The 15,431-nt window shown below is 41.0% G+C and overlaps 1 protein-coding gene across 1 annotated transcript in view; it reads left to right on the forward strand.

Moving 5' to 3' along the window:
• The window catches only part of LOC124789912, a 225,582-nt gene extending 211,316 nt beyond the window's left edge, over positions 1 to 14,266 (forward strand). The window contains exons 12-13 of the mRNA XM_047257429.1: positions 7,605 to 7,755; positions 14,047 to 14,266. Coding sequence (XP_047113385.1) covers positions 7,605 to 7,755; positions 14,047 to 14,162 — 267 coding nt within the window. The 3' untranslated portion in view covers positions 14,163 to 14,266. The remainder of the gene's footprint in view (positions 1 to 7,604; positions 7,756 to 14,046) is intronic.
• Positions 14,267 to 15,431: the final 1,165 nt, after the last annotated feature.

Genomic DNA, 15,431 nt, shown 5'->3' on the forward strand with positions numbered 1-15,431 from the left:
CCCAACGAGAGGTTCTGTCTATAATAGATAGCACGTGTCTGTAACCCTCGGAGGGGGTGAGGGGGCCCACCAAGTCCATGTGAACATGCTGGAAGCGACTGGGAGGAGCGGTGAAGCTGCCTGGGGGGGGGGGGGGGGGGCGATGTGTGCCGTGAAACTTTATTTTGTTGGCACAGAATGCAGGCACAGACCCAGGCTTGGCAGTCGCAACGCATGTCGTGCCAGACAAAGCGCTCTGAAATAAGTCTGGTAGAGGCTCTCACACCTGGATGAGCTAGGTTGTGTAATTTGTCAAACACTTGTCTCTGTAGATGTTTGGGTATGAAGGGATGCAGCGTACCAGTTGATTTGTCACAACAAACTTCACCTATGACACTGGGAAAGGTGGATCGCACAGGTTTGAGTAACGAGCTGTGATCAGAAATAAGGTCCATAGTGTCCGTGTCGGCAGACTGCAGCTGAGGCAAGTTAAAGAGGTCTATCAGAGTTGTGAGAGCGCTGACACGAGACAAAAAATCTGCGACCACATTATCTACACCCTTGATGTATCGTATGTCAGAGGTAAATTGCAAAATAAAGTCCAAATGACGGAAGCATCTAGGTGGAGGGTCAGTCAGGAGGTTCTTTACAGCAGCAGCCAAAGGTTTGTGGTCGGTTAAAATGTAGAAGTCTCTACCCTCAACCTCAGCGCGAAAGTGTTTCACAGCCTCATAAACTGCCAAGAGCTCCATATCAAAGGCTGAGTACTTTTTTTAGTGCTGTTGAGCTTCTTAGAAAAGAACTGCAAAGTAGTATCTCTGGTTTGGCTGAGGACAGCACCTACTGTGGTATCACTGGCATCTGCGGTAATGAAAAATGTAGTGTCGGATGAGGGTGGCAACAGTCACTACGTTTGCTAGTAGGTGCTTCAGTTTGTCAAGTGCTTGTTCCATGGCAGGGGTCCAGGGGACTGGGCGGATACCAGTCATATTTTTGCCAGCGAGGGCGTCTGTTAGGGGAACCTGAAACTCGGCTGCAGCAGGCAAGTACTTCCTATAATAATTAACTGTTCCGATGAACCTGCACAGCTCCTTAAACGAGTGAGGGCGTGGCAAATCCAAAACAGGTTTGATTTTATCCTCGGGAGGAGTGAGGCCCTTTGCTGACTCGATGTAGCCTAAGAATCTTACCGAAGTCTGGTGCAACTGGAGCTTCTTATTATTCAGTTCAACACCAGCAGTGGTAAGAGTGTCTTTAACAATCTGCAAATGTTCCTTGTTCTTTTGCAAAGTAGGACTGAAAATAAGAATGTCGTCCAAGTAAACGAAACAAAAATCCGTATGAAACAACACCTTGTTTATGATTCTCTGCCAAGTTTGTGCAGCGTTGTGGAAGCCAAAGGGCATGAACTGGTACTGGAAAAGGCCGAAAGGTGTTGTAACAGCTGTCTTTTCAATATCCTCTGGTGCCATCGAAATTTGATGATAGGCTCTCCTACAATTCACTACCGTGAAATATTTGGCACCTGCAAGAGCATGGTTAAAATCAACAATGTTAGGAACTGGGTACTTGTCTATGATAGTACGAGAGTTCAACTTAGTATAGTTGCCAACCATATGCCAGGTGCTGTCGCTTTTTGTGACGAAGTGGATAGGCGAGGCCCAGCATCCAGCAGATGGTTCGATGATGCCGGCTGTTAGGAGATCATCTATTTGTTTGCAAGCCACTTTCATGAGTTCTGGCTTGAGATGACGTGGTCGGCAAGAGATAGGTGATCTGTCTTGCAAGCGAAGTTTGTGGGCGGTGCCGTCTGTAACCACGGAAACGCGCGACATGGTACACAAGGCGACTGTCTGTGGCATAGTGTGTGCGGCAGCCGCTAGGCTGGGTTGTGACACGGACGGCGAAATTTTGCATAAGTGCCAACTGTTGGGTGGCTGGGAGTGACAAACAAGTGAGCTATGCAAAACAAGGTTGGTACACTGTTTATTAGTAACCGAAGGTGCCGCTGTCGAGCTTGGTGGTGGTAGTGGGCACAAATGAACAGCTGATGGCAGTAAATCAAAAACATTAACCTGCACCTGGGAAGTTAGCTGCCCAAGCGAGGAGGGGGATGAATGTGCACGCGAATTAACACAGTTAGAGCTGGTGGGAGTGTGGACACTGTACAGTTTATGTGGCACACGGTCACAAATGCACTCGGGCGCGAGAACACTGTAGTGGCACCGACTAACCTTGTGTGTTGCCGAGGCGTCATCTGCTGCAAGCTGCTGCCGTGCCGAAGATAACTCATTACTTAAGTCATTGAGGAGATGGTGTAGCTCAAGTTGTTCCAAGTGCAGGCGTGTAGGCTCGACACACTCCATGAGCCACTTATTGGTCCATGACAAGAGCTCGGAGGAGAGGTTATTACACTTCCTAGCCAGGTGGACCTATTTAGCAGTACTATTGACACTCGACAAAGCACACAGGATGTGTTCCTGCGTAGAGTGGTAGAACACTGTATTCTTCACGAGGTCAGGCCACAGTCTGAGGTGTCGTAGAAAGTTGATGCCCAAAATGGGATTGTCGATGTCAGCCACCAGGAAGGACCACTTCAGGTTGCACTCAGCCAAGAGGGACACTGCATATGAAGTAGAACCTAAGCACAACAAACTAGATGAGTTTACAGCGCATAGGACAGTTTTGTGTAGCCGGATCTTTTCGGTAGCAAGACAAGATGGAAGTAGGGAAACATCTGCACCCATGTCGATGAGAAACTTTGTGCCAGAGTTCAAGTCGTGGACGTAGACTCGTCCATTCGAAGCATTAGCATTGGGCACAAAATGGAGCGTGGGACGGCGCCTATTGTTTACACCACAGGAGGTGGCGCCGCTGCCTACCTGCGGTTTAAGTTTGGGTAGGAGCACGGCGGTTTACAATTGTGTGCTTGTTCCCCAAATTTTGCTTCGAAGAAACAGTATTTATGGGCAAACGTCTGCTCCTCCTGCGAGTGGTCAGACGGCGGCAGCCCAGAATCTTCCACGGAGTCAGATGTGCTGTTGCTGTGCGGATGTGAAGGTGCCGGTAGTGTGGCGAGCTTGACAGACTTAGGTTTAGTGGGGCATCCACGTTGGGGCCCTGGTTGTGGTTGGAAACTGGCATAGCTGCTGGACTGCTGGGCATGGCATTCACGTAGTAGAGTGGAGTAAGCTCGGTCGGCAAAGCGCAAGCGTTCGCTATTTGGTCTATCTTCATAGGCAGAGATGGCCATTTGGGCAGACAGAGGCAGCTTTTCTGTCCAAATCTCGGTGAGCGTGATGTCTGGCATGTCACATTCACTGACAAGAAGTCGAAGACATCGCCACAGCTAGGATGGAGATCTGTCGCCGAGGCATTCTTCATAGACGAGCTGTCAAACATTTTCTCTTCTTGTCTTGGAGACACGTTCCAGTATTACTTGTTTAGCTGTAGCGTACTTCTCGTTCGGAGGAGGTGACTTAACCAGGTCATAAATTAAGTCAACACGGTCGTGGAGGTGGTTCATGAGGCATCTGAAATGGGTGTTGTCAGCAAGTGCACAGACACTGAAAGTTTGCTTGACCAGGTTGAACCAGAATTCCAGGTGGGCAGGTTTGAACGCCAGAAGTTTAGGTAGATTCGATGAACTGGCGGTCGAAGAATGCGGGCAGCCGCTCGCGGACGCAGGAGTAGGCAAGTCAAAGTTAACTCTGCGTCGTGAGGGTGGTAGAGAGGAAGCAGATGTGCTGGCTGTGTTCATAGTAGCTGGAGGGGAAGCAAAATGCGTCAGCAGGAAGCCCGGCATGGAGTGAAGCAGGACCGGTTATTGCGGCGGAAGGTGAAAGTGGTCACTGCGGTTGCTCGACAGGTTATTATGCAATTGGTCCTCCACATCTAAAGCGAAATTGTCCATCACAGAGTCACTGATGAGCTTGGTGGAACCTGACGCACTCAAATTACTGCACTGATGAACACTCAGAGTAAAAGGCTGGCGAATGTCATTCACATAGTGTGCAACCGGCACGAAGTGATACACACGTGGAGCTTGCACATTTAAAAAGGCGTCCTGTTGTGGCACATTATGAAAACTATGCTCCCCTCTATTTACAGTACTTGCATTAAAGTTTGGTATCAGTGTGTAGTGGTTTCTTGTACTGCTGTGCAGCGAAAACTGAAGCACTTCGGGGCCAACAAAGCCAGAGTCGGAGATCACTGGCGTCATGTTCAAAACCACTGCACCTGACGAGGTCCCTGGGTTCTCGAGGCTATAGGACTGCAGAAATTCATGTTGGGCACTGACTACAGCTGGCATGCTTGAATTTAGTTGCTGTTGCTGGTGAAAACCGGGCAGCGGCGGCGTGTTGTAGAAGGCCATTGTGTAGCGGACAAAGTTCCCGCAGACCACGGAAGCCGGCACAGTAGTCACTTTGTACTAGGTTCGACGGATTATTCGAACTTCGGGGTCACCACTGAGGGAGATATCAAGGTGGTAAGGTAATGACCACGGTTCTCTCTTCTAAACATCAATACTTTGATTACACGACAAACGTACTGGTCGAAGACTAGGCGGGAACTGAGGTCCCGGAAGTATACAAAACAAAGATCAACTCAAAGACATAATACACACATGATGTTGTGGCCTATCAATCCATGGATCGATGCCACACTCTCATGCATGACCTGTTGAAACAGTTTGGTCAAAATCTGGTACTTGCTGTTGTTATAGGGTGTTGAAAATTATGAGTTTCTGTAAAACTCAATATTTGCTCACAGCGAATCACAACAAAATTCAATAAATGCAGTGCTTTGTTTCTGAGAAACTATAACAATAAATGTGGGATGTCATTGTCAAAGATAACGTGAGAGAGTTTCCTGCCAGAGAGAGAGGAAGGGGGAAAGAAAGAATTACCTTGTTACCTTGTAAAAATGGAAGAATGGTTCTTCAGCTGGTCGATGACTTGCAGAAAACAGATATCCAACAGCAGTAAATTTATTAAAACGCTGAAAAGAATATAATATCAGAAATGAGATGCACACATTTAGGGTGAGACATGAGCCTGTGTTTGAAAACATTTGTTTTGCTCCATCATCACATCCACTGAAAAACCGATTTCAAATAATGTAACCAAAGATATAAGACAGAAAAGAAGAATATAAAACTAGAAGTCATCAACAAAGTAAATTCTCAAACTGTGTATGCTGGTGTAGGAACAAAGGGGGAAGTGAACTCTAAAATTCAGTCGATACTTAAAGTAGCTATCACTATGTAACAGAGAATTACTGCAATAAGAAATCTTGTCGATCATTTTAAACTGTAATAATCCAGAATAAAACAGTGTATGAGGAAAATTGATATTTTAAAAGAACATTAATTGATCCTCAACAAAATGTGGATGTTTGAACAAAGAACCAAGGATGACTAAGTAATATTAATAAGGCAGGATGTGAACCAACATCTGTCAAATCATAGAAATGCTGCAAAGGTATGAAAGACAAGACCAGAAAGAAACTGTAGATAGTGGGTGCAAATAGAAACATGTATGGTAAGCTAGAATAGTGAGGAAGGCTACTCAAACCATAAAACCAAGAAAAAGGCAATGTGCAAACAAACATCCCTCAACTGCTTGAACAGCTACACAGACATGAAAAGTGAAAAATATATTGACACAATGATAGAAAAGTTCAAAGCCAGAGGATATTATTAAAAATATAAAAAGTGAAGTAAGAAACTGACAGCATGGACGCCCATATCACTAAAAATGTTGACAAGCTATGCAAAACCTGAAGAATGATCTGTCAGTTGCAATAGGAATTATTGTTCTCTGACTGCTACAGAAGTTAAAGTCACATAAGTAAATAAAAATTAGACATGATCCTAAACTTTGTTTACAACACAGTTTGTTTTACATAAAGGTTTCTCTTGAGAAATAATTTTTTTGTGAATTGTGGTTTATTTGTCTCGTAACATATATAATCTAAATCATTTGATTCAGGTACAATAGACACATCAAATTGTGGTAAAATTTCATGACAAACAAAGAACAGCTGATGTTAATAAGCAGCATCATAATAATAATCCAGTCTTGTTATATTTTATATATTTTATTGTATGTTATATTTTATTGTCTGTTTATACAATAAAATATAACACTTAATTACCCCTTGCTCAAATTATCATTTCATCCTCTATGAATTCTTCTATTGAACAGTAGCATTTCTCCTACAGAATCTGCTGTAGCCTCATTTCTAAAATTTCAGCTTCATATTAAATAGGCTTTTGCCCATTAACTTGTTATAGGTATATTGTCATCACCATATACTGTGGAGGCCATGTATAATTTAATCTGGTGTGTGGGTAGCATAAAATTATTTTTATTTCTTGAGTTATATGTTTGGTTAAAATGATTCTCCTGAAATAATTTTTGTCTGTTGTGTAGGAAGTTTATAATTTCAGAAATGTATATGGAGGAAATATTTAGGATTTGTAGTCTCTGATATAATAAATACATGATCTCACAAACTCAGTTCTGTAGAAATGAATATGAAAAATTATCCTGTACCATAGAAAGTAAACTGGCATAACGTAAAAGTCATTTTCCTTGCATGTATGGAGTTACGTTTTCACAATAGAGAACATAGTATCACATTACCATTTGATGTGACAGGAATAAGACTAACTTTGGAGTGAGGAGAAAAGTGGTTTATCTGTGTCATAGGAGAACACTTTAAAACTTTTGTTTCTTGCTGATGACACATGATGGTGATAGAGGACCCACACACATCAATACTGGACACAGCCAGTATAATGGAACAAGCTTATGACTTGATCACTGTAAACAGCTAAATAGTTTAACAGAAGTGGATCAGGATGGGCACACATTGGATGAGACTCAATGTATGAAGTTCTTTGGCATCTATATAAATAAAAAACTTAGGTAGCACCATAACTTACATACTTTCACCAGAAAGCACAGTTCTGCCTGCTTTTCAATTTTCACCTATAGTGTTGACCTGCAGATGGGATTGCAAATATACTTTACATTGTTTCACTCAGTACAGTCCCTTGGTGTAATCTTCTGGCATTATGTAGATATGGTCTAAAACCAGTTAGTTTATGGAACCATGCAGTAAGAGTATTACATGGAAGGAGTGTTTGGTAGCTCTCATCAATAGGGCAGAAAAAATACAAGGTTATGAAATACATGCAGAAAATACATAATGGGGCAACAACTCAACATTCAAAATTCGGGAAGTACATCATTATGCTACAAGGAGTTAAGAACGTGTACAACACAGGGATGTGCATTTGTCCTACAGCTCTACTTAGTTGCGTGTTTTAAACATGTTTGCATTTCTTGTGCTTTGTGCCACTCTGATGAATCCTTATGCTGTTTTAATTTCTCAGGAGAAAGTCTATCTATTACATTATTTTCTGTGTCTTTAAATCCAAGTGTTTCTCATGTGCACATTAATTTTAGTACATATACTTTATTACATTGACAGTAGGAAACTTGTCATGGTAATTATTGCACTTTTGGAGTCTTAATGTTTTTATTTATTAAACTGTTGTGTCTTCCTGAGTTATTGTATCATACTGATAATTTTTTTACTGACTTCTTTTACAGAAGGGCAAATGTCTACATTTTACAGGTATTGCCAAACTTTTAACTTCCTCAACTGAAAATCAAACTCCAAAAATACAAAAATCATTTGAAAATTTGACCAATTCAGAACACCATATTCCCTTCAATGATCAACAGTGTGTATCTGTTTCAGGTAATAAGCAACTATTGTGCTTCTTCCTCTAATAAACATTTTATATTAAGTTTTGAGTTTTTTAGAAAACCAAAATTCCAGGTTTTATTGTAAAATATTGTTAGTAAGAGACAAAAATAATTTCTAATTGCAGATCATACAGAAAATGAATGGTATTAATTACCTTTTTAATTTTTTTTAATATTTTTTTTTTTTTACTTCAGATGTACTCTTATCACCATAATACTAATCTTCCAGAGCTACTTTTTACAAATTTTGCTTGATTTTTTGTTCCTCCCATATGTAAAGTTTCTCCAGTATACGATTTCCTGCACAAATAAATGATCTTGAAGACATGACATCGTAAACTTTTCAAAAGATTTTTTGTTGTATACGTATATTTGATTTAACAATGCTCAGAGTGGTTTATATATTGTTGATGGCAGGAAAGTAGTGCTTAAGGCAGACTATGAGTATTACTTGAGATATGCACAGCCTGAGGAGTTTTTGTTACAAAATATTGTTCCTAGATTTTAGAAAGCATACAGATACAGTAACATGAAATCATTTTTCCACCATATGTCCTGTACTTGGTATTCAATACAAGTACTCTTGGTGTTCGGGACTGAAATCTTTGGTAGCCAGTGAAGTTTTGGCGTCTGTTTATGTCAGTTGGATTTAATGGGATGATTTTTGCCTCATTTCTGCAGCTTTATGCATGTCTATCTCTGTAGGTATAATGGACAGGAAGCATGTTTTCATTTGTCTGTTTGGATTAATTCTCAGGCAGTAATAAAACCAATGTCAATAAGACATGAAGCTTTGTTATTTTACCCTTTGTTATTGCATATTTTAGAAGCATACATCAAAATTGGATGTGAATTAGAGGCCTTTTTTGAGCATCTATATTGAGTGGGGCCAAACTTTTCTTTTTGTGGACCAGTTTCAGAGTTCTTGGCTATGTGTAAAATTGGCAGTCAAGCCACACTCAGGAAGTGAAGTACAAAGGGAAGCTCATACCAGTCAAAAATGAATCTACGAAGCAAGGATTTGGTTTCCAGGGAAGCAACTAACTGGGCTCTGATGGATTGATAGGGGTGGAGGGGAGTAGGTGGCAGCAGCATATGCACTTGTTGTTTGCCTACCAAAATTTCATACCAACTGAATAGTAATTTGAAACAAAACTGCCAACAAATATTCTCCCCATTTGCTCAGGCTTATTTGTTGCTAAGTGGGCAAGTGTGTTTTCACAACCAGTTACACTGTGCATTACATGATCTAGAAATACTTACATAGTAGAGGCACACAAACATATACATTTGGCATAACTTCAAAGTATAGATGGTCTTGATCACAAAATTCTTTATTAAGCATTACACATTTCAAAATTTCATTATCAGACTGAAGGAAGAAACCAAACTTTAGTACCAAGTTTGCTGTATTTTGTAATAAAGTTTGATTTTTATCTTCAGTCTGATGATGAAATTTTGAAACATGTAACACTTAATAAAGAACTGTGCTATCAAGACCTTTCTATATTTCAAAGTTACACTTTGAGTGTGGTCCCTACTGGCTCAAAATAATTTTCAGAGAATGCCTTTTGTAGAATTTTAGATGATGTTTTATGCCTACTACCGTCTTTAAACATGCATTTTTGGAAGTATATTGAGGGTAGATTGAAGTCACCACCAACATATCTTTCCAGTCTCCTACCACCTCCAAAAGTCCCACCGTCTGGCCATAAAGGAGCATTTCCCTCATGACTCAGTACCATCCAGGACTGGAGCAACTGAATTACATTTTCCACCAGGGATTCGACTACTTTTCATTGTGCCCTGAATGAGAAATGTCCTGCCCACTATCCTTCCCACCCCTCCCACAGTGGTATTCTGCCATCCACTAAACCTACACAACATACTCATCCATCCTTACACAACCCCTGCTCCACACCACATTTGCTAGGTGGTAGCCTTTAAATCGGCCGCGGTCCATTAGTATACGTTGGACCCGCGTGTTGCCACTATCAGTGATTGCAGACCGAGCGCCGCCACACGGCAGGTCTAGAGAGACTTCCTAGCACTCGCCCCAGTTGTACAGCCGACTTTGCTAGCGATGGTTCACTGACAAAAATACGCTCTCATTTGCCGAGACAATAGTTAGCATAGCCTTCAGCTATGTCATTTGCTATGACCTAGCAAGGTGCCATTATCAGTTGCTATTGATATTGTAAATAATGTACAGACAAGGGCTACGTTCAACATTAATGGATTAAAGTTAAGTATTCTACCAGTTACCTCCTTTTTTCTAAGTTCTAATTACCTTGTCCTGTTCCAGACCTCACGCCAGCCTGCGTGAGCTTAAACGCGTGCCTTTCGGCTTCCTCTCAATTTAGTGGGTTGGTCTCCTGCCAATCCACAACAAGACCTAGATGCAAGAACTGTCCCATACATGCTCCCACCAGCACCTACTCCAGTCCATCACAAACATCACCTATCCCATACCTGTGAAACCGGTCATGTGATCTACAAGCTAAGCTGTAATCATGATGCTGAATTCTATGTGGACATAACAACCAACAAGCTGTCTGTCCGCATGAATGGCCACCAGCAAACTGTGGCCAAGGAGCAAGTGAACCACCCTCTTGCTGAACACACTGTGAAACATGATATCCTCCATTTCAATGACTGCTTCACAGCCTGTGCCATATGGATCCTTACCACCAACACCAGCTTTTCTGAATTCCGCAGGTGGGAACTCTCCCTGCAATACATCCTACGTTCCCATAACCCCCCTGGCCTCAACCTTGGTTAGTCACTGTCCTCACCCATCCAACCCTTTCCCTGTTCCCATTCCAGCACTACACAGCCTTCATTCCACCATCACACTCAGTCTTTTTACTTCTCTCAATTTTCCATTGCTCCCCCTCCCCCCTCCCTCCGTACCTCTCCCCTGCCCACCATCTAACCTGTAGCACTTCACTGTTCACCACCCACAACATACATCCTTCTCCCTCCCCACCCCAGCCTCCTCCTTACCCCCACCCAACCGCCACTCCTATCGTGCAATGGTGCTGCTGCTCACAGTGTGGTTTCAGATACCTGAGACTGAAATCGTGTGTGTGTGTGTGTTCTATGTCTATTGTTGACAAAGGCCTTAATGGCTGAAAGCTTTATTTATTTGTGACAGTTTTTAGTGCCTATCTGTGACTCAGCATCTCTGCTATATGGTGAGTAGCAACTTTCTGTTTCATAATATTGTTACATTCCATCCTGGATTTTCCATTGTTTGATTTATTCCAGTTGTTATGTATAATCACTATCCAAACTAACTAACAGCAACTATCTACTCCAATTTCACTAAAACTAAATTACTTCTAACACCAACAAACATGCCATCACCAGCTGTAGTTAATCTATCCTTTCTAAGTGCTGTTAGCTGCTTTCTAAAAGTTTCAGTTGAAAGTTTCAGTTGGTTTTAGCGAGTTTTCAATACCTCTAACAATTTGAGCTTCAGTGCTTTCTATTGGTGCTTGAAGATCTGGGTCTTTCTCAGTACAGCTATACTACAACTACAATACCAATGGTTCCTAGGTCCACCCTCATCCTATATTTGATCTGCACCCTTTGAGACTGAAGACCTCTCTGTACTTTCATGAGACCCTCTAATCTAAAAAACTGCTCACTCCCTTCAAACAACCCCCATTACCTATATAGCCACCTCCTGTGTTTAACAGACCCCTTACCTATTACGCTTAACCCAAAACCCTACTCTCCTGTGGTGTTCGTCAAGGAATCTGTAGCCTGTATGGTCGAAGAACTGCCTGATCCTCTGACTCAGACCCTCCACTGACTCTGTACTGAAATTGCTTTCAACAGCTGTCTGTTGAACATTTCCACGATAGAACAGATTCCAGACATTTATGTAATACAGACGCACATCAAGATTGATGCTTTGTGAGAGCAGCAGTGGCTGACAGGCTATCATACACAGAAGAATCTGGGCACATCTTGCACTTAATGTATCACCAAAGACCAGTGAAACTGTCTGCTTGCAGTAGGACTAAGATTACTTATGCCTCTGGCAAAGCTACCACTGACACTATGACACCACCAGGCAAGAGTCGACTTGAGAGTGCAATGGAACTCAGTTGTCTTCAGTGTTAAGAGTACATTCTATCTGTATGCAAGTGATGGACATACATCTGTACCATGCAGACCTGGTAAACTGCCTATTCCAGAGTGCATTCATCCATGGCAGAGGGGTCACATTCCAGGCTTTATGGTGTGGGCAGCCAAAAGTTACAACTTGCAATCACATTTGGTGTTTCTGCAGGGTGAAGTAACCAGTGCCCACTATGTTTCACAGGTTGTTATCCCTGTGCCACTGCCATTTCTTCAAGAGGAAGGTGATTTTCTTTTTAAGCAGGATAATGCACATTCACACACAGCTGATGTGACATAACATGTTCTCCATGGTGTACAAAAATTGTCCTGGGCAATAAAGTCACCAGATCTCTTGCCAATTGAATATGTATGGGACATATTCAAGCAGATACTTATTCATTCTCTGAAGCCTGCAAGAATCATTGCCAAATTGCAACAAAAACTGCAAGTAGCAGCTTGGAACAATCTATTGAAGGATGCCTTCAGCAGCTTTATGGTATTTGCATGTGAGAGTATATTTGCTACTACATGAATGATGAGGTGTTTCCAAAATCTGCATAGCTGTATCAAGGTGCTTTATTCACAACTACTTGTTTCACATCAGTATTGATGGATCTTCAGGTTTATCTATCAAGAATACAAATTGCTGCATATAATTTCTGAAATGGTACAAATATAGAATCGTAGTGTTGGCATTCACCTAAAAAAACAATGACAAGTGCTCACAATGCTTACATTTTCATGCTGTTGATGGACAATTATGTAATCCCAGCTTTCTGGACATTGTCCACATTAAGAGTCAAACAACATTGGTGGGTTGTCATAATAAAATTCAGTACACCCGAAAGATATTTGTCAAAATTTACAAATCATGACTGTTGAGTGAGCAGGGCCCAGAAAAAAAGCAGGGGGGGGGGGGGGGGCGTATACATAAGGAACAGGGCATTACTGTGAAAGGGGAAAAATGCCTAAAAATTAAATCAATGTAAATAAAAATTAAAATCCCATGTTATGAGCATACTTCTGCCATCTTTCTAGCAGGCCTTTGGAGGCTAGCAATACACTGGAAGGCAGAAGGCTACAGTGCCTTCTTGCAAATAAATAATACTCTGTTATAAAAGTGAAATGTCGAGAATGGAAGAAATCTGAAAAATAGCATATCAGATAACACACTAATGGGTGATCCAGTAGACACAAGCTGCATAAAATCAATGTAAATGAAACTTAGAATCCGATGTGATGTGCATATTTTTCCACCTTCCTAATAGGCCAGTGTGGTGCAAGTAGCCTGTGAAGGGTAGCAATACACTGGAAGGCTAAAGGGCATGGTTCCTTCTGCCATTCAGTGTATTGCTACCCTCCACAGGCTGCATGCACCACATTCACCTATTAGCAATAAGGCAGAAGTATGCATGTAATATGGGAGTTTAAGTTTTATAAATACCGATTTTATGCAGCTAGTGTCTATGTATCTTATAATGTATCCTTTGGGGTGTTATCCTGTAAGCTATTTTTCAAATTTCTTCTATTCTTGAGATTTCAGTTTTATACTAGAGTATTATTATTTTTGGATGGTATTTGCCATTACTTATGGTACTTTCCCTAGACATTAGCTAATTTTTAGACATTTTATTCTCATTCACACTAGTGTACCATTCATTATTAGAGTTTTCCTCCACTTTTTTCTAGGCCTGACTAATTCAAGAGTAATCTTTGTACACATTGACAAGCATGTTTTGGTTGTACTAAATTTTATTATGACGACCCACCTGTGTGGTTTGACTCTTAACATGGACAACTTTCTGAGAGCTGGGACTCCATGTTGTCCATCTACCTTATGGAAATGTAGCCATTGTGAGTACTTTTTTTTTCAGAAATTTGTATTCTTGACAGATAAACCTGAAGAAATGTCTATACTGTCATGAAACCAATAGTTGCAAATACAGTATCTTCATACAGCTGTGCACCTTTTGGAAACTGCTCATCAATTCTTGACTTTTTAATTGTTATAATTTTTATGATAATTTGAATGTTTGTTATTGCCATTCATAATGCCTCTGAGCTGTGGTTGCCCTCTCCAGGAAGTTGTTTGTTTTTAAATCCATTCAGAATTTCTTCTGTATAGTCAATGTTATGAAAATTATTTCAGAGAAAGAGCCTACATCTGGAAATGAAAATCATCTGACTGTTGCGGATGAAGACATGACAGCATCATCTCCTGATATTGAGACGCGACCTCATAGTGTGACATCCAGCATCAGCTGACATCAAAAAACAAATCAGTTGTCAAGTTTATAAGTGATTCTTTAACTTGACGTATGATATTATCCTTTCATGGTTCCTTTTACAATGTTTTATGATTGTTGCTTGAAAACAAGTTTTGATCTTTGATTAAAAAATGAATGGATTGAAATGACCAGTGATATCATATCACAGTAACTAAGTTGATGTGACAAATATAAAAGTAAATTTGTTATAACAATTTATTTTCCTTTAATCTTCTAGTCCTCAGCCAGACCAGATATGCATGAACTGTAACTAAGGCAGATCTGATACATTTTTTTGTACAAAACAATGTTTATCTCTGACATATTCCTTACAACTGGAGAAAGCATCCCTAAAACAACTGTATACCCCATAATTGAAAAGAATGAAAAATAAAAATATTTAAGAATGTCATGTGCATGCTTTCCTTTTTTTTGGGGTTGGGGGGGGGGGGGGTGTATGGCAGTATTACATCCACACATATATAGCTACTTTTTAATCTTTAATCAAGGATTTCTATAATGTGATTGCAAGTACATGTAGCTACATGAAGTTAAATTCAAGTCATTTGCACCCAGTGATTTTATGTAAATCATATTCATTGAAAGCAATACTTTAATGCTAAATTGTAATGCTTTACTTTTGAGTTCCACTGTCATTTACAATCCCAATGATTCCATCTACAAGTGGAGCATAGGAAGAATGGTTTTTAATAAGCCTCTTCAGGAGCTCAAATTTTTCTGATTTTACCATCATATTCATATCATGATGCACATTTGGAAGACATTAATATGTTTTATGATTCCTCTAGAATACAGCTTCAGACAAATTCAGTATTAAGAGAAGAGAGCTCTTCCTTTTTTTGGCAGTGAGCATCTTAGTATTGTTGATGTTCTCTACATACAATTATGGCCATAAGTTTCAAGGGTCTTTGAGAGCATGGAGAAACATAGCACCATGGTGACACTGTGCACACTAACAAGAAGTGGGAAAATGCAGTAGCCACCAGACAGATAACAGGAGGCGCACATCGGCATGGTGTGTCACGGACGGTAGTTGCCGCTAGTAGAGTCCCATCCACCTGAGGGCACACGAGAATTCGGCCGCGACCTCTGCCGGCGGAACAACAACAACAACTCAGGCAGCACGGGCCGTGCCCAGTGAGTTCACATCAGGCACGCCTAGGAGACAGTTCCCGGTCTACGCTATGTGAAGTGCGACAGAAAACGTGAACTGTGTTACTACACAATTGGCGATGAGTAGGGTCGT

This window comes from Schistocerca piceifrons, chromosome 3, assembly GCF_021461385.2.
Source record: "Schistocerca piceifrons isolate TAMUIC-IGC-003096 chromosome 3, iqSchPice1.1, whole genome shotgun sequence".
Classification (NCBI taxonomy): Eukaryota; Metazoa; Arthropoda; class Insecta; order Orthoptera; family Acrididae; genus Schistocerca; species Schistocerca piceifrons.